Genomic DNA, 23442 nt, shown 5'->3' on the forward strand with positions numbered 1-23442 from the left:
GCTTTTTTTTTTTTGGTCCTCTCAAAAGCACTCGGAAAGTCCAGTGCCAGGAGAAGCGGCTTGCCGCCGGCTGAGGCTGTCTCCCTGCCTGCCTCAGCGCAGCCCCCCCGACCAGGAGGCAGCCGTGCTGCCGTCGCAGACCCGCTCGGGAGAGGTAACGTGTGTTTCCCCCTCCAGGTTTGACCTGCAGTTAGCCCAGGCCCTGGGAGAGTCTGCCTTTGAGAAGAGCCTCCGTGAAAAAGTGTCACAGGAGAACACCAGCATCCGATGGGAGATGGGCAAACTTCAGCAGAGCTTAGAAGTAAGAGGAAAATATCCCACTTCGCTGCATTATATCCTGTTTGAGGAGCAGATCTCAGAGCAAAGCCATTATCTTTGCAATTATAGCAGAGGCAATCAGGCACAAACCCCACAACTTGATTCCAATTTCTTTTAGTGTGGTTCTAGGCTGTGCCTGATGTATTTAAATGACGTTATCCTCTGCCAGAAGAAAGGTTATCACTTTTTACAAGTGCTACCCATCCCATGGTTTAGCTAATTAGGCCCACCCTTGTGTTCACTGAAGTCACTCGTGCTCTTTTTCACGCCTCTACCCGCAATCTCACCCGCAAGAAGACGCAGGGCTGTGCCCCGGTGGGACGGTGCTGCACCGGGCGCCCGCTGAGCCCCCCGCAGCGGCAGGGGCACGGGGTGCTGGGGCGGGGGGGGAAGCGGCAGGGTGGCTGCCAGCCACCCCAGGCAGCGGGGGCCAGGGGGAACCCCCATGGGGGACAGCCCGTGGGGGGAGGAAGGCGAGGTCTGGAGCAAGTGAGCAAAACCAGGAGGAAAAGGATTGCTCGGGGCTCGTGGTGGGGACGGGGCTGCTGGTGCAGGGGCGGGGCTGACCACCGCCTGCGGCTGCTCCGGGGTGTTTCTGATGATGCTGTTGGGAACGGTCCGGGTTTTAAGAGCAAGGTGCGCATGCACGGCCCTTCTCCTGTGTTGGGGCCTCGGCTGCTGACCCGCCGCTCTGCCCCTGCCGAGCAGCAGAAGGAGGCGGAGGCGGCCAGCCTGGCGCAGCGGGTGACCGTGCTGGCCGGCCGGGTGCAGGAGCTCAGCACCCCCAGCGCCCTGGATGCCCGTGCCGTGCCCGCGCTCAGGAAGCAGCTCTGGGACCTGGAGGCCAGCGCTGCTGAGCAGCGGAAACAGCTGGAGCGGCAAACGGCCGCCGTCGATCACCTGGAGCAGGTAGTGTGGCCCCCACCCGGGCTGGGGCTGGGTGTGCCGGGGATGTTCATTCTGCACCCTCCTTGTCCCGCCGGGGTTGCGTGCAACCGCCATGCATTCATATTTCAGCTCCACCAGAGGCTGGAGCTGGAGATAGAGCGGATGAAGCAGATCCACCAGAAGGAGCTGGAGGACAAGGACGAGGAGCTGGAGGATGTGCGGCAGTCCTGCCAGAGGAGGGTAGGTCGGCGCTGGGTGGGGGGACAATGCTGGGTGCTCCCCCGGGCCCCCCCTGTCCGCAGTGCAGAGGAGGAGCCGTTCCCAGGGGTCACAGAATCACAGAATCGGAATCACAGAATCACTAAGGTTGGAAAAGCTCTGTCAGACCATCAAGTCCAACCATCACCCCAACCCCACCATGCCCACTAAACCATGTCCCACAGTGCCACGTCCACACGGTCCTTGAACACCTCCAGGGATGGTGACTCCACCACCTCCCTGGGCAGCCTCTGCCAGTGCTTCACCACTCCCTCAGTAAAGAAATTTTTCCTAATATCCAGTCCTTCCTCCCCAGGAAGCAGTGGTGGGGGCGAATGCTGCTTTCCCACCACCAGCCCGGCATGAGCCCCGGTCACAGCCCCGGGGTGCAAAATCAGAGTCTGGGTCAGGCGTGAGTCCCTGCTGCACTGGAGGGGCTGTGGGGGACGGTGTGTGAGAGCCACGTGCGATGCAGCACGAGGGCATGGTGCTCCCAGTAACACCAGCGTCATGCCAAGGGCACCAACTCCAGACAGCCAGGGCTTCGTGTTTGGTGATAGCGAACAGAAAACACCCCTTTGACAAGGCTTTGAGGTGGCTGCGAGGTCAGTGGCTTGCAACCACAAATCCCAGTTTCTCCGAAATCCCCGGGGTGTTTGATGTGGGGCTGCAGGGCTGCACGGTAGGAGCCACTTCCCATTAGGCCTGGGGCACACCTGGCTGTCGATAGTGAATTAACATCGCTGAGGCTTAAAGAAGCGGTTGGTGGGGCTTTGCATGTGCTATTTTAGGAAGGCAGGACAAGTGGGAAGGCAAACAAGGCAATCTCTGCTCCTCCTGCTCCTGTCAGCACGCAGTCATGCCCTAAGCCGTAAGGCTCTGAGGGCTGGGGGTCTGCCACCGGGTGCAGGTGCTGCCGTTTCCCACCGTGCTGCCATTTCCCACCGCGCTGCCGTTTCCCACCGCGCTGCCTTCCCGCAGTGCTGCCCTTCTGCTGGATGGTGCAGCAACAGCTCAGCGCTGCTCTCTCCCCGTCTCCACTGGCTGGGTTTTGCCGAAACTGTGGGTTGGTGGCGAGGACACGCTGCTCAGGGCTCCTCCCGGGGTCCTCCCTGCCCTTCTGCACCTCCCTGTCTGTTCAATTGCCCTGCGCAGAGAGCAAAGTATTGCCAGCATCACTAAAGAAGATGCAGTGCCTTGTGGCTGCTCTCGGCTGACGCGGTGTCGTTCATCCTTTCTCTCCCTCACCCTGTGTGGCCTGAGTATTATTTTCCAAATGAGTAAATGGCAGAGACACTCCGGAGAGCAATCGATGTTTAGCAGCCTGCTCCCGTTCCCTTTTTAAACCAGCGCAGCTGCTCGCGAGGGGAGGAGTGGGCTGTGAAATGGCTGGCTTGCTTTGCTCACACCTTTCCCCCCACCCCGCCCAGCGGGACTTGCTGGACCTCTCACAGCCGCATGGCAGAGCTCTGCGATGCCGCCCCGCGTCCGGTTCCCTCCGGCAAAGCACTTGCTGTTGCTGCAGTGCTGTGGGACGGCGATGCCTGAGCAGAGGCAAAGGCAGAGGGACGCAGGCTCCTGCGCTCAGTGCTGGCTCTGAGGCTCCCTTTGCTCCCAGGAGCAGCACAAATCCTGCCTTTACGGCACGCTCTGCCCCGTGAGGCCACTGCCACCTCCTTGCTGGTGGAGAGCCGGAGCGAGAAGCGCACAGCCTGCCTGGCTCGTGGTCACGGGATGAATGAGGAAACCTGGAGGGATTAAACCCATCCCTATTCTATCTCAGCTGAAGGCCCTGTGTTACTGCTCCAGAACTGCGGGGACAGCCCCTGGGGGGACCTCTGAGCGTGCCTCGCGGGCGGGGTGGCACAAACAGCCCACGGTATCCCCAAAAGTCCTGCAGGCTCCTGGACTGCTTCCCCTTGCTCCTCCTGGCCAGGAGCAGTTGTGTTGCGCAGGGAGCAGTGAGTGCTCCAGGGGACGTGGCCCGGTCCCGGTCCCCAGCACCAGCTGCGGTGATGGGAGGCTTCGGTGCGCACCCTCTCCCGGGGGCTGCCTGGGCAGCCGGGTCCCCGCCGTGGCGGTGGCTGTGACCTGCCGGCGTGCGGGGCTTTGGCAGGGGGAAGCCGGGCTCTGAGCGTGGTTGGGGTTGTCTCCCGCACACAGCTCCGGCAGCTGGAGATGCAGCTAGAACAGGAGTACGAGGAGAAGCAGATGGTGCTGCATGAGAAGCAGGACCTGGAAGGGCTCATCGGCACCCTCTGCGAGCAGGTAAGCGGACGGTGCCTGCCCCGGGGCCAGCCTGGCGGGGCTGCCGGCGGGGAGAAGCGTGCTCCGCTCTCCCTGCTGCTACCTCCCGGCCAGCCAAGCCGCTTCGCTGGCTGTGCCCCGGCTCAAAACGCTGCCCGTAAAAAGGGGGTGTGAATGCATGCGTGAGTGCAGATGGGGCGACAGCTTGGTTGTTCACGCACGTGCAGCCGGCTGCGATGCCCTCTATCCCTCACCTCTTCCAAAGACCCCCCATCAGAGCAGCAGCATGTGCCGCAGCAGGCACGGGGTGCCAGGAGGGCTTCGGGACTATGGGTGTCGTATAGGAGACAGCCGGTCCCACTAAGGACCCATGGAGGGCAACTGTTCACTTTGCTGCAGGAGAATTATCTAAGCGGGGGGAGGCATCTGCTTTTTGCTGGTATTTTCATGAGAGTCAGACTAACCAGGACTAACGCTGGAGCAGCTCCAACTGCCCAGAAAAGCAGTTTATCAGATTCTGCTCTTTGCAGAGGAATTCTGTCCCAGACACATTTGTTGAACAAATCCTTTTTCACTCTCTAATGTGTCTGTGGCAGTGATTGAAGTGCACATAATGGGAAAAGCACACACAGCTGCTCCCTGTTAAATTAGAAGGTGAGGGGCTGTACGCAGCCTCATTGAATGGCATTTATTGTCTTGGGCATCACGAGCAGCCAGGCCCAGAGGCCGTCTCGTGCACCAGCTCCTGCTGAAGGAGCTCCGGTGACCAAGCCAGGTCCCGCCTGGCCCTTCCCTGGGGCCACGGGGCTGCCAGGGCTGAGGACGGTATCGGCCCGGCGCATTCAGAGTTGTCGTCTGGGTGCTGCTGCACCTCGGGGCTCCCCGGAGCTGAGCGAGGATGGGTTTGTGCTGGTGCCTCCCAACCGCCCTGGCACAGCCCCCGTCGCGTCGCGACTCACCCTGCACGCGCAGGAGGGGAGGAACTGATTATCCGGAGTTGGGGTAATTAAGCAGCGCATCCTCCGGCCGTTAGCACAAGCTGGCTGGATTTCGCCATTTCACCGGGCGTGGCGATTGCATGTGTTCATTACACGGGACGAATCTGGGAGCTTTGCAATTCTGAAATGGTGGGCATATTTCAAGAAGACCCAAAATGGTCTGACGAGGCTTATCCATAACGTCCTCCCGGCTTATAAAATGTTTTGGGAACTGTCAGAATAAATCTTGCTGTATAAAAGCAGGGTATTATTATAACAGCCTCTCAGTCCAACACGTCTCGCTTGTTCGGTGGAGGAGAACTGAGATGGATGAGGAGGCAGCAGGAGCTGCACGGAGCAAAGCCGGGGGGCTCTTGAGGAAAGGCACCTTCTCCTTCCCAGGACTGTCCCCAGGCGCTGCCGGGCAGCCCCCAGCCCCCGCCAAGAGGGGAAGGGAAGATGGCACAGTGTATCTGGGTATCGCTGTAGTGCATACGAAATACAACCGGAGCCTTGAAAGCAGCTATTAAATGAAATCCCGGCTTTGTAACTTGAAAAGCACCGGGCTGCAATGGTGGGAGGCAGCGGCAGCTGCTGTACCTGCTGCTTCCAGTTACAGTACAAAACCCATCGTCTGTGGCGGTGGACAGACCCTGAGCTACGGGAAAATGATGCTGAACAGCGTCCAAGATGCAGTCTGTAGGGATGGCAGGGATAACAGCAAATCTGCTCCACTGCAGTGTTGTTATAAATGCTGTCTGATTTACAGTGGGCAGTGTGCTTCAGAGCAGTTTATTAAAAATGAAGAAAAAAAGCCAACCCAGAAAACTAATTAAGGAAATGGAGATGCCAATGATTTCTGGTTCCAGCAAATGCCAGCCAGCTCTAAACCAGGTGACAAGGTCAAATCCGCACAATTAATTTTAGCCAGTGAACAGAAAATGGGAGAACGGGTTTGAAACAAGAAGAGCCATGGAAAACAGACTAAATGGGAAATGCTCTTATACTTCAATTAGTCTGAAATCAAGCACTGAAACCATGTCCCTGTTTATTTGGTGTTTTTCTAATTCTTTTATCCTCGTAACCATGGTTGCTCTCAGCTTGAGAGGGGAGGGTGGAGTGGTTTTTTTTAAGGTGCTTCCTACTTCCCTTCTTTAAAAGGCTTCAGAGTAATGTGGTGACACCACACTGCCAGGGGACGAGCCTCCAAAATCACCCAGCAGTTATCTTCCGCCAGCGCTGCTGGGGATTCTCGCACGAGAGATTGCCGCCTCCCGCACCGAAGGCGGCAGCACCGGTTACGTCCCTCCGTGGCTGACGGGGACTCCAGATGCTTTGCATTAGAGATGTGTAAATAACTCCTAACGAAGCTTTCCTCATCAGCGTTTCACAGGGTTTTCCTCTCTTTCCCCTTTGGGCTTTCTCCTGCCTTCGTCACTCTTTTCCCCAAAGGGGCGGAGGTTTTTGCCTGGCTTTTTTTCTTTCACGCAATGACTTTTGCATTTTCTGTGCCAGCTCTCGGCACAGGCGCTGGACACACACCATCTGGGTCTGCCCCTCTCTGACCCTCGGCCAGGGTGGTTTCCCAGGGGGTGACGGTGCCCGGTGGCCGCGAGGACAGGGTGCTATGGCTCTGGGGACCCACAGTGCCCGCCCGTCCCCCTGGTCGTGCGGCCGGGCTGTCCCTCTGGCCACAGGGGTGGTCGCTGGGCAGGCATGCCGCTGATGGAGAGCAGCGGTGGGCTAATGTCTTCAGAGGAACAGCTTTCTGGTGGGGAAAAAATGTGGCGTTTTGGTGGAATCTGCCAGTTTTGATGTTTATGTAATTTGTTTTCTCCCTTCTATTTAACTGTTAAATCACTTTTATTTGATAAAGAGGGAAAATCGCAATATCTATCCATAGATATTTAATATCTTCTTGCATCATGACTTCATCATTACCAAAATGTTTCCAAATTGGTGGGTTTTAGAGCTTTATTTCTGTGGGGAATGCCTGGGGGTGGGACGGAAAGGTCTGACAGAGGTTTTGCGGGCCGGCAGGGCTCAGGACACCCCCTCTCCCCTCCCCAGATCGGCCACCGCGACTTCGACGTGGAGAAGCGGCTGCGGCGGGACCTGCGGCGGACGCGCGCCCTGCTCGCCGACGTGCAGCTGCTGCTGGCGGTGCCCAGGGAGCCCGGTGCTGGTGCCCAGGAGCTGGAGCAGCTGCGCAAGCAGGTAGGTGCCTTCGGGCGAGCGGGCATCTCCCTGCCCCTTGGGGCATCACCCGTTACCTTGGCCGAGGGGAAGCTGCAGGAAATACTTGCAGACCTCCCGGTTTTATTTGTGTGTGGGGCGAGCGGTGAGCCCGTGCTGCGCGAGTGTCGGCTGCCCAGGCCAGGGCGAGAGGTGCCTTTTGCGCTGACGAGGGTCTCCTTGTCAGGAGCACTTCTCTGTAGTTCAGCCAACAGTGCTTAAGTATTTTTTCCTTTGTTTTTCCCGCAGCCCTGTTAATTACCTTCTGTTCAGTGCGTTTTCTATCTAATAAGGATCTCCAGCAGCGCTGGGTTCGGGAGGCGTTGCCATAGGGATGCTGTAAGGCAGGCGCAGGGAGCGCAGTGGATTTGCCGTAGTTTAAGCGCAGACACCCCGGGTTCACGGCCGGCACTGAGCGACGCAGCGAGCGGCTGCGGGCGTGTGCCACGCTTGTGCCCACCGGGCCGGGGATGGCCTCAGCCCCAGGGTGAGCTTGGGGTCTCACGGGGTGCCCTGCCATGGGACAGGGGTGGCACGGGGCTGTCCATCCCCAGGCTGGCCGTGCATGTGCATCCCGCAATGCCGAGCACCGGGGCTGAGCTAACGATGCCGGTCCTCCAAAGCCGCTCAGTAATTAATCTGTACTGTACATTTCCCCTGGAAACAAACTAATCGGGAGGCATGAGTGATTGCAACAACATACATATATAATTGAGATAATAGTTCTGCATAAATAACATCTGTGAGCAGCAGCTGTTCCCACCTGTGCTGAGGGAGAAGGGGAAGGTGAGCTCGGCCTGACGTGGCCGGAGGAGTGCCCGTGCCCATGTCTGTGCCCGTGCCACTGACCTGGACGGCCAGGGCAGGGGGTGGCCACAGCCGGGGCAGGCAGCGGGAATGGCCATTTTTGGCGCTCATGAGTTCGTTCTTAAACATTATTGAGCTAATGCAGTAATGCTACACCTAACAATTAATCCCTCAGTACTTCCCGAATCCCGCTTTGGGGCTGGAGATGATGCACAGCCCCTGCCTTGCTCTGTCCCAGCCCCCGGTGCTCTTATGGGGCTGGGCCCTACGCTCAGCACCGGAGCTCGCTGCTGAGCTGATGCTGAGGGACCCCTTCCACGTGCTGATCCGAGGGACCAAGTGGCGATGCCGGGATGCTCACTCTGCCTGTGGTGTCCAGCCCCATCTGGCTAGGGGAATAACGCCTTGTTCCCTGAGCAGCCCGGTCCCCGCAGCGAGGCAGGCTGGTGACGGAGGTTGCTTTCTCTTGCCTGTGGCCATGGTGCCATACGGTCTGTCCCCGGCTCCCTCAGCGAGTGGCCTCCGCCTGACTGCCTCGCACTTCGGAGGAGAGCAAAAGCCTTAATATTGGGGATATTGAGTTTTTGCTGTGCCGCCAACACTGAGACTCTGCACGTGTTAAAAATGCCTCATGATTACGCCATCCTTTAAATTTAAATGATTTCTAATGGCATTCATGACGGCTTTCTCAAAAGCCAATGCATCCTACCACCAGCCCACAAACCTCCACAAGAATAAAAACTTTGCTAAAATGCTGCATTTCCATTAATCAAAATCCATATGGGTAGAAATATAGCATTGTGTCTTAATAAAGCTGAAGCATCCATTTTACGCAGGTATTTAACAGATGGTGTAGCACGGCAAACTAACGTTGTTCAGAAGTTCATACATTATGCATTTTTGGGGTGTTTTTTCAAGTTATTCTTCCCAAGTGGGAAAATTCCATTACACGAAGTGAAATGGAAGCTGGTATTTAATGAGAGGTCCTGGAGATGCGTTTCTCTCTGATTAAACTATCTGGAGTGCTAGCGTAATCGTGGCAGGGGAAAGGCCAGTCCCGGGGGCTGGTCGTGGACGAGGTTGCTTCTGGAGGAGCCTGAAGCTGGGCAGGTGGAAAAGCCCTTGGCCGTAAACCCAGCAGTCAGTCCGATTGGCATCTTTAACGTCTCCCAGCAGCTATCGCTCAGGACATGTCGGTAACGGCTGCCCGAGCTTTATGCCAAACACAAAGGCTATTTTTCAGCTGGTGGAAGGAAGAGGAACACGGTGCGCGTCGCTGTGAGAGTGGCTCTGCAGATGTATGAATAGATTGACTAGACAATCCATCAACATGGGCTGAGTTTGGACACAGGAACATCATGTTAAATAACGGTTTTACAGGGTTCCAACTGCTAAATGTCTCCCCGCCAGAGCTTTGCATTTCCCACGGTGAGCAGCTCCTGGTGGGCACTGTAGCTGGAGACCCAAAGATGTTCGGGGTTATTTCTTCCTGTCCGTTCCTCGGTTCGTGCAGGGGTGACAGAAGGGCTCAGAGATGGAAATGGTGGTCCCAGGAGGCAGAGGTTTTCTCACCAAAGGAGTTAAAAATAGCGAGACGGGGATGCAATTTGGGAAGGAAGGTGGAGGCTGGCGATCACAACCCTCCGACGTTTCCATGTGCACCAGACAGGCCATTGCTCTGGCCCTGGCATGGAGGGGAAAAGGTTTCCATTGCTGCTGGCTGCGGTGGCAGTGTTTGGTCACCCTCCCTGCATGACCAGGCGTGGGAAATGAGCAGCAGGCGGAGGGAGTTGGTTTTCTTTTTCATAAAGAAAAGAAAGAAACCCAAGCAAAGGAAGGAACTGGATGTTCAGGTACAGCCTATGTAAACTCCTCCGTCCTGGCGGTGTGAATTTTTGGGATGACGCTGCATCTTCCAGATGTTTGCAGCCCATTTAAGATCATTGTAGTCTTAATGGCTGAGTTATAAAAACCGAGAGCAAATTAGCATTTATAAATGTGATATTTCATGTGTATTTGCAAATGCAATTTATGCCACATGAAAAGCCCATTTGCAAACTCCGAATCATGAATTGCTCTAATCAGGAGTTACACGTAATTCAGATAATTTTGCAAATTAATGATCCCAGCTCTACCTCACCACGGCAGTGCCGAGGCAGAGGGTGGATGTGCAGATCGAGGCGCTTACTTCAGCGCTCAGCAGGACGGTCAGTGGTGTTAGGATCCACGGTTAGGTGTGCCGGCAGCGGCCAAGGAAGGCCTTTCCACTGTAAATCAGGAGCAGACAGGCTGAAGAACAGCACAGATTTTAAAAGGTCGAGTTTCTGTGTGCGTTAGCAGGGGAAAATGCTCTGGGAGTGAAGTGTAAATAGATGTGACTGTGCGGCAAGGGGAACAGCATAATCAGCACGTGCCTTCTGCAGACACGGAGCGCTCCTTTAATTATAATCTCCCTCAATTTTTCCCAGTTGGAAGAGAGCGAAGCAAAGTGTGCAGAGGCCCAGAGGTCCCAGCAGACGGTCGCCCTGGAGCTGGAGAACTTGCACACGGAGCTGGAGACCCTCAGCAGAAACAAGACCCTGGTGCGTGCGTGGAGACGCAGCCGGGGCTGGGGAGGTGTGAGGGCAGTGCCGCAGTCCTACCTCCTCGTCTTTGATAGCAATTATCAGCTTTTTTACTAAATCAGCAATAGTGAGCGTATTTACTAAATCACCCAGCATGTTTACTAAATCCCCCAGCCTCTTTGGGAACAACAGCCCCTGGGGGGCTTAATGGATGGATAAAATTTCAACAAGGGTGCAGCATCCCGTAGTCCCCCTCTGCAGACGCGCAGGAGCTCCCTTTGCCTCTCCCGGTGCAAGCACGGGGTCGGAGGCTGGCGGCAGTGTGTCCCCGAGGACGCCGCGGTCCGGGCGGTGCTGTGCGGTGGGTCCCCATGCGATGCGCGAGCCAGCGGCCCCGTGGCTTCTCCCGCAGGTGGACGAGCAGCTGTACCAGCTGCAGCACGAGCGAGCCGACCTCCTGAAACGCATCGACGAGGACCAGGAGGACCTGAACGAGCTCATGGCAAAGCACAAGGCTCTGATCGCCCAGGTAGGAGCCGGGGCAGTGGAGGCTGGGCAGCATCCCCATCCCTGGGAGGGCGCTTGGAAAACCCTGCAGCCTGGTTGAGAGCAAGCGGCAGTCCCCATCAGTGCACGGCAGCTTGAGGACCCCAGGAAGCAGATGCTGTGATGAGAGAAAGGGATGGCTCATGGCTCCATCTCCTCTCGCACGTAGTTCTGAGTCTTCTTTCAAGAGGTGTCTTGGCTTTAGTTTCAATAGTTGGGAAATCCTATAGCATCCCTCTCTGGATCCTTTTGTATTCTTCCACTGTTTTCTCACGCAGAGCTTAAAAAGTGCTGACAGACAGCTCTGGGGCTTTCTGCACAATATCCAGGCTTAGGCAGGCTCTCCCAAAGGATTGTACCTGGAGCTGAGGGACCCCAAGGCTCCCGGTGGAGCAGGCGTAGGCTGGCGAGACTGACAATTCACAGTCTGGTGCCTCTTGCAGTGGTGTTACAGAGCCGGGAGTCCGTATCTGCAAGGACCCTGAGGACAGAAGTGCCCTTGACAACATGGTTTCTGTCCTGATCTACAAATACTTGTTTCAAAAATTAGGGAAGTTGCATTGAGTCAGGAGAATTAAGCTTCTTCAGTCTTGCTGTTTCGGTGGTAGGAGGTGCAGGCACTAGTCAGCTTTCGGCACTGCGCTCCTCGCAGCGTGTGCCCTCTGCTCCGAACCCTCGCGTCTGCTCCCACTGCTGGGCTTTCTCTTTCCGCAGTCGGCAATGGATATCGCTCAGATCCAGGAGCTGCAGACGCAGGTGGAGGATGTGAAGAAAGAAAAGCAGAGCCTTCAGGAGAAGGTAATTCCCCCGCAGCCCGTAGCACCCAGAGCTGAGGAGCGAGAGCCATCCGGCCGTCCTCTGACGTCTCTGTGCCCTGCGCATCACCAGTGCCAGTCGCGGGTGCCGTGTTCTTGTCTGAAATCAGATGAAGTCTCTACCCCAGTGGTACAAAGCCATTTCTCCTTTGTAATACGGTCAGGTTCCTCTCCTCTTCCTAACATGCTGTGCGTGCCCCCAAGGGCAGCACGGCACAGAAGCCGCTGTTTGCCTGCGGCATGCCCGCAGCCCTGACCCTGCGGGCAGGACGGGGCCAGGACGGGCTGCGGAGCTCTGCCAGCAATGGCCTTGGGCTGGAGAAAGCTTTCCCTGGCAAGGCTCTCGGGATGGAGAGCCCCACATCTTCCTCCTCCCTTCCCGAGCTACTGGTGCCGTGGCTGGGATGGGGCTGACCCAGGGGTGGGCGCCGGCGGGTGCTGCGCTGTCTCGCCTCTGCGGCTGCACCGACCCTCCTGGACTGCATTGATTTAATTTTAAACACATGAGTAATCCCATTAACTTAAGTGCTTTATTGGAGCGTAGCTAAGCTGCCCAGGAATCAGAAGCAGGACTCGCTCCCTCCAAGGCGGAGCGTGTGGTGCTTTAGTGATAGGCCAGATAAAAGAAGACAAATTCCCGTACTTCTAGATCAAATACAAAATCTGAACCGAACTTGTACCGGGATCACTAAAAGGGCAGTTTGCTTTGGAGAGCTTGGTGTGATGGCTGAAGAAACGACTTGGTGCAGGCAGCTTTCCACTCAGGGGTAAATCGTGAATCTTTACACCTGCTGTCCTCAAAGAGTTTGCTGAGAAGGGAAAAGCAAAAGACACTCAGACACGTGTCATCTTGCTGGCATATTTTTCATTCAGAAATACATGTTACTGTCATGCATTTATTGTGTGGTATTAACAGCAGGGAGTCCTTCAGGAATCCAAAGGCAACGCTTTTCCACAGTGCCTGGCAGCCTAAGCCAGGTCCTGCACGTTCACTTTGTCTCAGAAGCCCTGAGAGGTCCTTGGTGCGTGTCACGCCAAGGAGAGGGACCGGTGGGGGATCTGGGAAAGGGACCGGGAGGTGTCTGTGGGGGTCAGGGGCTGGGGAGGTGCTAACGCAGCCCGTCCTCGCCCAGCTGCAGGCAGCGCAGGCAAGAGCGGTGCGCCTGGAGCAGTGCCCGGCCGAGCGCTCCATCGTCAGCCGGCAGGAAGCCCGCATCCGCGACCTGGAGAGCCAGCTGGACTTCCAGGCCGTGCAGATGAAGCGCTTTGAGGTACCGCCTCTTCGCTGCTCGCAGAGGGGATGCCGAGCCCTGGGGAGATGCTGCTTGCTTGCAAAAGACGGGTGCAGCGATGCCACCGCCTCGGCTTTGGGGGAAGCAGCACCCGGGAAGGGGTGGGGAGGGACAGGTGAGGTCTTCGGCCAGCTCTCCTGTGCTTGCGGACAGTCCATATAGCTCATCCCACTGCCATTACCTATACATCCTTCACTGTGGTGTTTACTGAAAGCCAACAGCGGGCCCAGTGCTATAAACACCTGGAGGAATATACGGTCTCTGCCTCCGGACACGGAGTGCGGTGTGTGCTGACTGCTCAGCACATCCATCACAGCACCTCGCCAACGGGCATCCCTCTGCTCTGGCATCATCCAGAGCCAGGACATCAGGCTCGATCGCAATATTTCACTGTCCCCATTAATCAGCACGTCTGCTGGCACCCCGGGATATGTTTTTACTGTCACTTTTCCCTGAGCCGCGCTGCCTGAACGAGCCCAGCCCCGGGGGACACGGTGTGGCTGTGGGGGATGGCGTGGGTGCTGTGGTGGGTGCAGAGCTGGGCACAGGGACGGGCTGGGGTCCGCACCCGCTGCAGGCAGCTGCTGCCACTTGCAAGGTTTCAGGGCGATGCTTGGTAATGATAATAATAGCGACTGGCCCTGCAGCGCGGGCTGGGGGGGAAGCGCTCTCCACATCACCTGGTGCTCATGGAGAGCTTCATAACTCCTCACCTCCATCTCCCTTGCTTCACCTTGCACCTTCCTCCCCAGGTGCTAGTGCTGCGCTTGCGAGACAGCATCATAAAGATGGGTGAGGAGCTGGAGAAGGCGGTGGAGTCGGAGGCGCGGGAGAAGGAGAGCACCCGGTACTACCAGAGGAGGATGGAGGAGATGAAAGCTGACATGGATGAGCTGGTGCAGAGGGAGATGGAGTCCAGCCGCCAGCGCGTGGAGCTGGTAAGGGGGTGCTGCTCCCGCGGGTCCCAGGGCCATGGGGGGGGTTGCTGCAGATTGGCCCAAGGATCCTGGAAAAGTAATTTTCTGCGTGGTGCCGTGTGCACTCTGTGTTTGGAGATGGAGCTGGCCACTTTGCTGCTAGCTGGCCCCCGTGCAGGTAAGCCGTGTTACCCGGGCTGTTCCCCCACGCCTGCCCTGGGTCTTGCTAATGTCGGGGTGTCAGGCTCGGGTTTGGCCAGGGGAGCCGGGGAGCACTCGGAGGAGCAGTCAATTGCTTCGCATCCCTCCGCAGCCCCAAACCATTGCACCGAAGCTGTTATTGAGGCACTTCGCGTTTCATTTCTCCGTAGCTGGGCTGGCAGCCTGGGCAGTCCCTCTGCTTCGTGTTTTGTCCCAAGGAGATCGCTTTGCCTGCTCAGCTCTAAGAAATGCTGAGAAGTTGCTCAGGTCATTCCTGCACGTCCTTGTGCTGGTTTTCCTCGTGTTGGGCAGAACCGCAGCAGGGCCAAGTGCTCCCCCGGCGCAGGGGAAATGCCCCGTCCTCCTGCCAGCCCCCCATGCGCCGAAAGCCGGCCGCGTGGCTCGGCGTGCCGGGGCTCAGCCCAAGCACCAGCTCCTTGTCGTGCTCCCGGCCCCGGCCAGATAACTCCCCTGTGGCACGGCGGCGTGTCAGTGCCTACAAGCAACTAACCTGCTCTGCGCACACAAAGCCCCAGCTGGATTTGGAGTAGGGCAAAAATAGATTCACCTTCATTTTACAGTCCTCTACGAGCATCTCTTTTCATGTTGGTTTTTTTCCAGTAAACAAAAGGAAAGCCTTGCTTCCAAGCAGTAATTGAAAGATATTGCATTTCTGCTGGCAGCACAGCGACATTAGAAGCAGTTATTTTATCAATAATCTTTTATTTAACAATCAAGGAGATTTCAGCATTTATTTCGCCCTGAGGCTGCCAGCCTTTCTGAAGGGAACGGTGTTTTAGTGTGAATTATTCCACAACCCCTGCCTGTGCCGTGAATAGGCTTTGTCCTTGCTCTGCCAGCCTGAATCCTACGTGCTCCCGTGCAGCTCTGGCTGCCGGGACTCCCTCCCCCGGGAATGAAACGAGTCTCCCCTCTCGGTCGGAGTCATGCAGCCATCGATGCTCTTCGGAGCCATGAGGTTTTAAAACCAGAGGCTTTGCTGGGTGCGCCCCGTGTGCTGTCGGCCCCGGGCATGCCGGGCGGCTCCCTGGGCTGCGGGGCTGCCCGCCGGGCTTGCAGCAACCCACACCGGGGCCGGATCCTGCTGCTTTCCCTGCGGGCGCTGAGCAAGACACAGCTTCAGTTGCTATGATAAGTGTGTGTTTATTGCAGCTTTGTTAGAAACGCAATGTTGTGGAACACAGATGCGCTGTCTATTAGGATATGGGTGGGTTCTTTTAACTGTATTTTTGTATTTGTGCATATATTTTTAGAAGCTTTTTGAATGTTTCATATGGGGATGGGAACGATGGGTGTAGCAAGACACTTGGTCTTCTTAGCACGCTTCTGTTCTCACAAATGAAGTTTGCAAAGAAGTCTGAAAGGGATTTTAGAGGCATCTCCCTGGAATAAGACACAAAACCCCATAAACAGACAAACTCATAAGCCAATACTGAGGGGTCTGGGTTTATCCGGACACCCAGAAATTTGGGGTTATCTGGTGTCTGCTGCAGCGGGGGCAGGAGGAAGGAGCCAGGCAAGCCCTGCAGCAGGTGACCTCCCCCAGACACGTCACACCAGCCCCGGGTTTCTCCCACCGGCACGTGGCGGCTGGTCGGGGCGATTGCTCCGCGGGAACCGGGGCTCCGTGAGCCCATGGCAGCATGGCCGTGTCGGGAGCCAGGGGCTGCTGTGGTGTTCCCCAGGAGCAGAGGCGTTCCCCCAGACTGTGTGTACTCTTAACAGCGCTTAAATAAAACATCGCGGGAGAGCTGTGATCGCAGAGCCCAGCCGCGCTTGTCGGGCGGCTGGCGGAGAGCATCAATAGTTAATAGAAAGCCACTTATGGCTCTGCTCCTGTTAAATCCCCCATCAATTATAAATACCGCATGAATTATTCACTTAACATTACTTAAGTCATGGTCTGCACCTAACAATTTTTTTTTAACTTATTTAAATAAACAGTCGCAAGGTTGTGGACTTGCCACACACTGTCAGGGTTTAAGCGATGCGTTGAAGGGACAAATTCATTGTACAGATTGGGTTAGAAATCCCATCTTGTTTCCTGGGGTCCTAAGAGCTGGTGCCTGTATATAAGGTATTTTATTCTCACAGCTCGTATTTATCAGTGGTGGAGGCACTTGGAAATCCTGTCCCACCGTCCCCGTCCCTTCAGCCAGGCTCAGGACAGCTATTTTCATCCCTCCCTCATTTTCGGCCCAGCTTTGGGCAGTTGGGAGGCAGACTCATGCCGTTCACAGGCAGCAGGGAAAATCCAGCAGGAAGCAGGGGTGGGAGCTGGAGAGCTGGCTGCCAGGCAGATGGCTCTGCCTTATGAATTTTGTAAGAAGAAGGGGTTTTGAACGCTTTCCAAGCCCGGTGCCATCGCAGCGAGGGAGGCATGTTTTCTAATGGCGGGGGTAGTACTTGGCCCTGGTTGTCTCTGTCTTTGCTCCGGTTGCACGTACTGGATTTCCTCCGTGGAGCTGTAGCTCCTCTTCTGATAAAATCTGGATCCCAGCCTGCAACAGCTCCTCGTTTCTCAGCTGCTGTGCTGACACCCAGAGCTTGACAGGCTAGACCCAGCCGCCTGGTCTCCTCGGGCCACAGCAGAAACTGAGTCATAGCGAGAAGTGAGAGATGGATTTCCAACTTAGAGTCAATCCTGGGGAGCTCAGAAACAAGCCCCGGTCTCTTTGCTTGTCGTGTATGCACACGCGCTCGTGCTTGTCCCAGTACAAGCGTCCCCTGGTGAAGCTGCATGGTGCGGTGCAGGGAAGGACGGAGCAGGGGCTGGGACCAAGTGTGGGGCAGGGGTGTGTGGGGCGATGAGCTGCCGTCGCTGCGGCTGGGACCAGCCACCGGCTGGGATTTCCCTCCTGAGGCTGCTGTTACGGCAGGATGGTGCTGGGTGCTGGGCTTGCCTCCTGGCTTCGGTGCTCTGGAGGTGATGCTGGAGATGATGGTCCATCGTAAGCATTGGGGAGACAAGGGTGTGTTTGCAAGAGGCCTCGTCTCAGCTGCTTTGGGTGTGCGCGGCCATCACTAAAGGCCCTGGGCAGGGGCAGGGATGCTGTGTGAGGACCCTGTCCCACGCCTTGCCTTGCCGGGTTTGTTTTCACAGAGCTTCTGGCTGAGCATCTCCCTCCTTACCTGTGGGTTTGCTGCAGCAGAGGGGGGAGACGTGAGCTACTAACAAGCCAGGATGGACTAATTCACCTTTTAGACAGTAATTCCTCCAGTAGGTGCCAAGCAATAGCTAAAAACCTTAAAGCAGCTCATGTTTCTGTAAGGGGGTACCTACGGCTGTGCTGCCGACGACTGAGCTGCCTGTACAGCTTGGATTTCACGGGAGACATCAAGCGGGTGCCGGAGTCTGGGGCGGGAGCTCTGGGGTGGGAGCTCAGCCACGGGTGGGAGCCCCGGGGTCCCTCCTGCCTTGGAGAGCCGGGAGCCTCCCGCCCGCGGGGGCTGTGCCGGGGCACCTTGCTGGGATGCCCAGGGAAAAGCAGGGGCTGCTCCTGCTGGGATGAAGCCCCAGCTGGCAGAGGCGTGTGCCGGGGAGCCGGCCGGGCTCGCTGCGTCTCCTCCAGCTGCCCTGCACCGACAGACAGCTCTGCTAAACCCCCCGAGCCCCCGCTGCTGGGGCACCCCATGGGGGCCTTGCGGGCACTGTCTTAAAATCAGGTTTCTTTAATGAAGCTGTGAAATTCATCAGCATAATAATTAACTATTTTTACTGAAAACTGAAGTACAGGTGCGAAGATATTCTTCACACTTTTCTTTTTTAAAAAAGGTGAGAGTCACAGTGTAAATAACCTTTTTTTTTCTGGTTCTTATGATGGCAGATCTCCTTTGTAATGCAGCCCTGTTATCACCACGCAATCCAGCGTGCTGTAGCAGATTACAGCCTGATGTCTATGATTTTTTTTTTTTTTTCATTTGCAAGCATTGAAGATTTTTTGGGGCTTTCAGCGAACTTGAGAAGCAAAGCAGGAGCTGTTTGTGCCTCCAGCCGGCAATGCCACGCTCCCGCCCAGGCAAACCTACAGCTCCCAGCAGGGTCCCAGCCGAACCCTCTGATGTCTCCGCAGCCCTTTGCCCCAGCGCCGCCTGCTCCTGGGTCTTCCAGAGCTGCTCTTTTCTCTAAAAGCTAATGACTTTGACTGAGTGTAACGACAATTTTCATCAAAGGGAGCCAGTCTTAGAGGTGAACTTGGGTGGTGGAGGAGCCGCGAGTGAAAACTCGACCGTATACACGCTAATTAGGCCTGTTGTACAGCAGGCGTGTGATTTCTGGTTTGCCATTAAAGAAGTAAATTCTTCAGGAAATCATCAGCACTTGTGGCTGCTCACACCAATTACCGGTAACGCCGGTGTTTGCGAGCACAGAGAGAGCCGCTCGCCCCGTCTCACTTGAGACTTCAATGGCGGAAATTCTGTCACTTCAAACTTTCTGAAAACATGCGAGTTAATTACTTAATTGAAAATAATAATGATTGATGAATACTGCAGGTGTACGCTAAATTATTCAAATAGAAGCAATCCAAATTGGACTAATTGGATTATACTTCACTTCAGGTGGATGGGAGCTTGCAAAGGTTATGTTGTGACAGCAGAACCACAAACAAAAATAAAAGACAGTGACGAGGAAGTGGTGCTGGATGCTCTGCAGTGCCTGCCTCGGCGTCCTTTATAGTCCCATAAATTATTTCACTACTGGTTTTGCTTAGCTCTTTTTAACATATCTTCAAATGCTTCCGAGACAAAATTAGATGAAAAAGAAATTCTTAAGAAAAAGAGGTTCTCTTCCAGAGAAGCAATGAAAGCAAAGCCAGGATGGGGGGGGACGGGACAGGGGTAGGATGTAGGGACCTGCTGGCTGAGATGTCCCCTCTCCCCCTGTCTCCAGGTGGGCTCTGGCCGGGGGCTCCGATGCCTCCGGCTGCCTGCTGGTGCCCCCCGCGCTGCACTGGCTGCCGAGGGCTGGAGCAGGGGTGCACCGAGCATCTTTGGCTGTTGGAAAAGACCGCTGGTGAACCGCAGGCGGAATCCCCAGCGATGCTCGGGGAGACGGTGGGCGGCGGGGTCTTGCCTGCACCGGGGCAGAGTGGGGCACCCCCAGGAGCGGGGACACCCCCCCCCCCCGGGAGCTGCCAGCCCACGTCTCCTCCTGTCCTTGCCGCCTGTCCTTGCCTGGTGCAGAGTCCGCGCTTGTCTTGACCTCTTCCACTGCGGCGCTGGCTGCCTGCTGGGTGACAGCCCTGCTGCCGTGCCGTGCCGGCGGTGGGGTGCTGTGCGGACTGGGCCCTCACCCGCCCGCCTCGGCTTTCTCTTGTCTGGGTGCCAACGAAGTGGTGGCGATATTTCCCTTCTGCAGCAAATCTCTTCCTTTCCAACCTGTCCTTGCAGTGAGCGCGGGTGGTGCGTGAGAGGGCGGGTGGTCCGGGGGCTGCAGGGGCTTTGGAGAGGATGGGTGCAGGGGGGGCCATATGAAGTGCAGGGAAAGGCGATCGGCAGGTCAGACCCACTGCTGAGCACTCAGCTGTGACGCTCGCAGTAGGAATTAATTTTTTTGCAGTGTAACTCATGTTGTCAGGGTCTTTCCAGTGTGGATGCGCAGCAGCATCCTCCTGCGAGCCCCCCCGGGGGAGGGCTGGAGTCCAGGCTGTGAGCACCAGTGTCTTGGTGTGGGTTTGCTCTGTGCTGACCATCGCCAAGCAAGCTCCCGTCCCCCTTGTCCTGAAAGAGCCTTTAATTCAGGCTCCTTGTCAGCAGAAATTAACCTCAGCTTTCCAAAGTAAATGCTTTCGACCTGCCAGCAGACCAGTGCCATCGGGTTTTGGGAGTGCTGTGCTCGGGGGTGATCTGTCCGCCGATACGCCGTGAATGGAAGTATCTAATTTGGAAATGTACGCAAAACCAGGCAGAACGTATATTTTATTTATTGTTTATAAAATATACATCAGCCGGGGTTTCTGGGCTGGTCAGGCTGGTTTCTGCTGCACATGACTGACTGCTTTGGTGGAAGGAGCCAGATCTGCTGGTGCCAACCAGGGTTTAACTGCAGAGGATGCTCCCGAGCCCGTGGAGCAGAAGCACTGTGGGATCCCCATTTGGGAAGCTGGAGCACCTTTCCCTGGGCTCACAGCTGGAGCCACATCCCCATCTCTCCCCGTGCCACAGCCGGGTGCACGGGCAGGCTCCTTGCTGGCCGGGGGGATGCATAGGGTCTGTCCAAACTGCTGCAAGGCAGGAGAGAAATTAGTGGAGCTTTTCAATGAAAAGACCAACATACACATGAAGCAAAGGACTGTTGGTTCTGCTTCACCATCTCTGGTTTGTGGCAGTAGCTGTAGCTCCTTTCAGGAGCACTGGATCTTTTTGCAAGTCTGGTATCTGCTGCTTTGCAAGGGAGAAGGCAATAACTCTCACTTTTCTGGGGGGGAAGGAGGGAGCGTGCTTCCAAGGGCTGATGTGAGCAGCTGATGGGGATCCCTTTGGCAGTGCAGCCCTGTACCCAGACCCTTCCCGGTCAGCAGCTCCTGCACCGGCCCCCGGCCCAGCGGCTGCGGGGTTCCTGCCCTGAGCAAGCAGCACCCCCGTCTGCGGGACACCTTTTGGGGAGGTGCTGGGCTCCCGTGGGGCAGCCCCGGCACTGCTGCTGGGGGGCTGCGGGCTGGCAAGAGCAGCCCGGCTAAGGTGTATGTGTGTGGTCAGGGATGAAATCCCCCCATGGATCAGTTCGCCGTGCAATGCTTATTAGATCCCTGTGGAGGCTAAAGAGTAGCAGATGAAATCTCATAAATAGTTGGAAAATTGCTGCCTCACCCCCCAGGCATTGTGCAGCGTGAGGGCAGCTGCTCCAGCCTTCACCCCCCTCCCTAATTAGGTAGAAAGGACTGATTCCCCTGGTAGCCCTTGCTTTATAAGCCCCGTTCATCAGCGTGGCTCCTCTGATTGCAGCCCCCCCCAGCAGCCATCCGGGATTCCCGTCATCAGCAGCACTAGCTGGAGCACGGGGGCTCCGATAACGGGCCGTTAAGGTTGAATAACGTAGGCAAAATGATGTGCTGGTCACCTTTCATCCCCCCAGGCCCAGCCACAGCACGGTGCATCACTCCAGTCCCAGCAGCTTCTCGTTCGGTGTCACGCCTGGTTTCTTGCATGTGGTGAAGGGCAGTGGTCGGCTGGCTCCGGCTGTGCCACCGAGTCCAAACGTGCGGGGAACCCGGGAAGGGCGCGAGCAGGTCCCTTTGTGCATGGGCAAGGTGGGGCTCTGCCGAGGGTCAGGGTGCTGGTGGGGTACAGCAAAAAAATAACTTCTTTGCATTTCACATTTAATTATAGTGACATAATTAGTCCCTTCCTTGAGACAATGGTATGGTGCAGATACTTTATGTTTGAGTAAAGCGTGAAGTGCCTCCATGCACAAGGTCTGGGATCGAGTGCTGGGACGGGTGGGCCGTGGGGTTCGCAGCCTCCTCCCCACCGCAGCGCTGTCGTTATGCTCACAGAGCTGATCGACGTAGCTGCCCTGTGACTGTAAGCACAATCCTTTCTATTTTGTACTGATTTGAGCCCAATACGCTGAGCAGTGTGTTTACTCAGGGCATTTCCCCTCGCTATAGCCCGGTCGCAGCTCTGCTGTCCTCCTCCTCCTCCTCACTGGCTGCAGCATCGTCGGGAGCTGCGGATGTGCGGAGCCCAAGCAGAAAGGCAGGGCACAGGAACCGAGTGGTACCGTTTCTCTTCCCTACATCTTCTTGCTGCAGATTGCTATCGCCAGAATTCACTTTACAGTAATGCCTGAGCCCCGACAGCTAAAATTCACTTTGGGCGTAGGCTTGTGCAAGTCCCTCGGCAGAGAGGGAGCGTGGAGCAGCCCCAGATTGTTCCCTGACTGCGACTGGCACTTTCCTCTGCACCTCATCAGCCCGGGTACCTGGGGCGATGGCGGTGGTGGTAGTCCCTCCGCATGAAGGAGTCTGGTTTAGCAACATCTGTGCTTGAGCAGTGTCAGCTCTCATTAAGAAACGGGTATTTTCAGGCTTACATTCAAATTGCTGCTCGGGTGGCATGTGGGCAAGGGACCCCAAGGTTACCCACGGTGCGCAGTGCCCACGGCCGTGCAGTCCCTAAAGTGCCCCCGGTGCCCTGCCAGCCCCCTCCCAAGGCTCCTCCCGTGTGCGGCGTGGGTGCCACGGACCCTGGGTGCCCAGGGACTGGGGTATCCCTGAAGGGAGCTGGGCTGGAGACCCGGTTCGGTGGCATCAGCCCCACGGTGGTCCCTTTTCTTGTGGCGCTCCCACGGCGGAAGGCAGCGGGGCCAGGGGGACCCCACCAGCCGCCGGGACACGCTGTTTGCCGCTCCTGCAGCTGTACCCGGGGGGTTTTGTTTGCCAGAGGAAGCGGGGCTGGGGTGCCCGGGGGGGTGCGCACTGCTGTGTGCCCGGCTGCCTCCCCGCCCGTCACTGTCAGGTTAATAATAGCAGAACGGAGGAAAGGAATTATATGCAGCCACCGAACTACATTTAATTTGCGCCGTATCCTGGAGCTGAGGAACTAGTTCAGTAGAGACTCTTATCAGCCCGTTTGAAGAGTTGAGCTTTTTATCTAGCAGTTGTTTTACTGCCTGGTCTCGCAGTCGCAAATAGCTGAGTACAGGCACGCAGCCAGCCAAGGCTTGGGGCTCTCTCCCCTTGGGCTTTTCTTCTCTCGGGGATCAGCGTTCCACTCTGTGCCCCCTCCCGAGCCCCCAGCCGCTTGCGGGAACAACCCCGGCGTGGGGAGCACCTCCGCTGCCCGGGCAGTGGGCCATCCCCACGCGACTTGGAGCAGTTTCCATGACAAATATGGGTCCTTTCCACCCTCTGCATTTGTCCGAGCCGGGAGGGAAGCAAAGGGCTCGGAAGCGCTGAGTTTCAGAAAGCTTCTTGGCAGCGTTCAGGTTTTTACCAATACCGGTGCGTTTCCAAAAGCAACTGTGGTGCTGTGCAACCTGAACTGGGATATTTCTTTGCATGTTTTTATGAACTGAAATGCTCTTCCCCTCGAGCCTGCGTGCCCAGTGATCCCAGGGCTTTCATTATTTACTCTGACAGTCTGCCGGCTCCTGCGCTGCGGCCTGTCGCAGCCCGCGCTGCAAATCATCTCTCACCTTGTCACCACCGAGATGGCAATTTTACAGCTGGCAGCTTCAATCACAGTGAATTTGCAGCTCACGCTCGCTCTCCTTCTCTCTCTGCCGTGTGATGCTTTAGAAAGCGGCACGAAGATTTCCTCCCAGCTGAAGGCGGTGCTCAGCCACAGCGGGCGGGCAGTATGGGATCAGCATCCTCGGTGCTGGATCCACGGAGCCATCCAGGTTGTGCCGC

The 23442-nt window shown here is 56.6% G+C and overlaps 1 protein-coding gene across 1 annotated transcript in view; it reads left to right on the forward strand.

Moving 5' to 3' along the window:
• Positions 1-23442, forward strand: part of MYO18B (myosin XVIIIB) — a 76362-nt gene that overhangs the window by 38913 nt on the left and 14007 nt on the right. Inside the window, exons 29-38 of the mRNA XM_059827839.1 lie at positions 178-301; positions 1027-1227; positions 1336-1446; positions 3628-3732; positions 6759-6905; positions 10199-10312; positions 10707-10823; positions 11555-11638; positions 12789-12926; positions 13700-13885. Coding sequence (XP_059683822.1) covers positions 178-301; positions 1027-1227; positions 1336-1446; positions 3628-3732; positions 6759-6905; positions 10199-10312; positions 10707-10823; positions 11555-11638; positions 12789-12926; positions 13700-13885 — 1327 coding nt within the window. The remainder of the gene's footprint in view (positions 1-177; positions 302-1026; positions 1228-1335; positions 1447-3627; positions 3733-6758; positions 6906-10198; positions 10313-10706; positions 10824-11554; positions 11639-12788; positions 12927-13699; positions 13886-23442) is intronic.

This window comes from Gavia stellata, chromosome 21 (assembly GCF_030936135.1).
Source record: "Gavia stellata isolate bGavSte3 chromosome 21, bGavSte3.hap2, whole genome shotgun sequence".
Taxonomy (NCBI): Eukaryota; Metazoa; Chordata; class Aves; order Gaviiformes; family Gaviidae; genus Gavia; species Gavia stellata.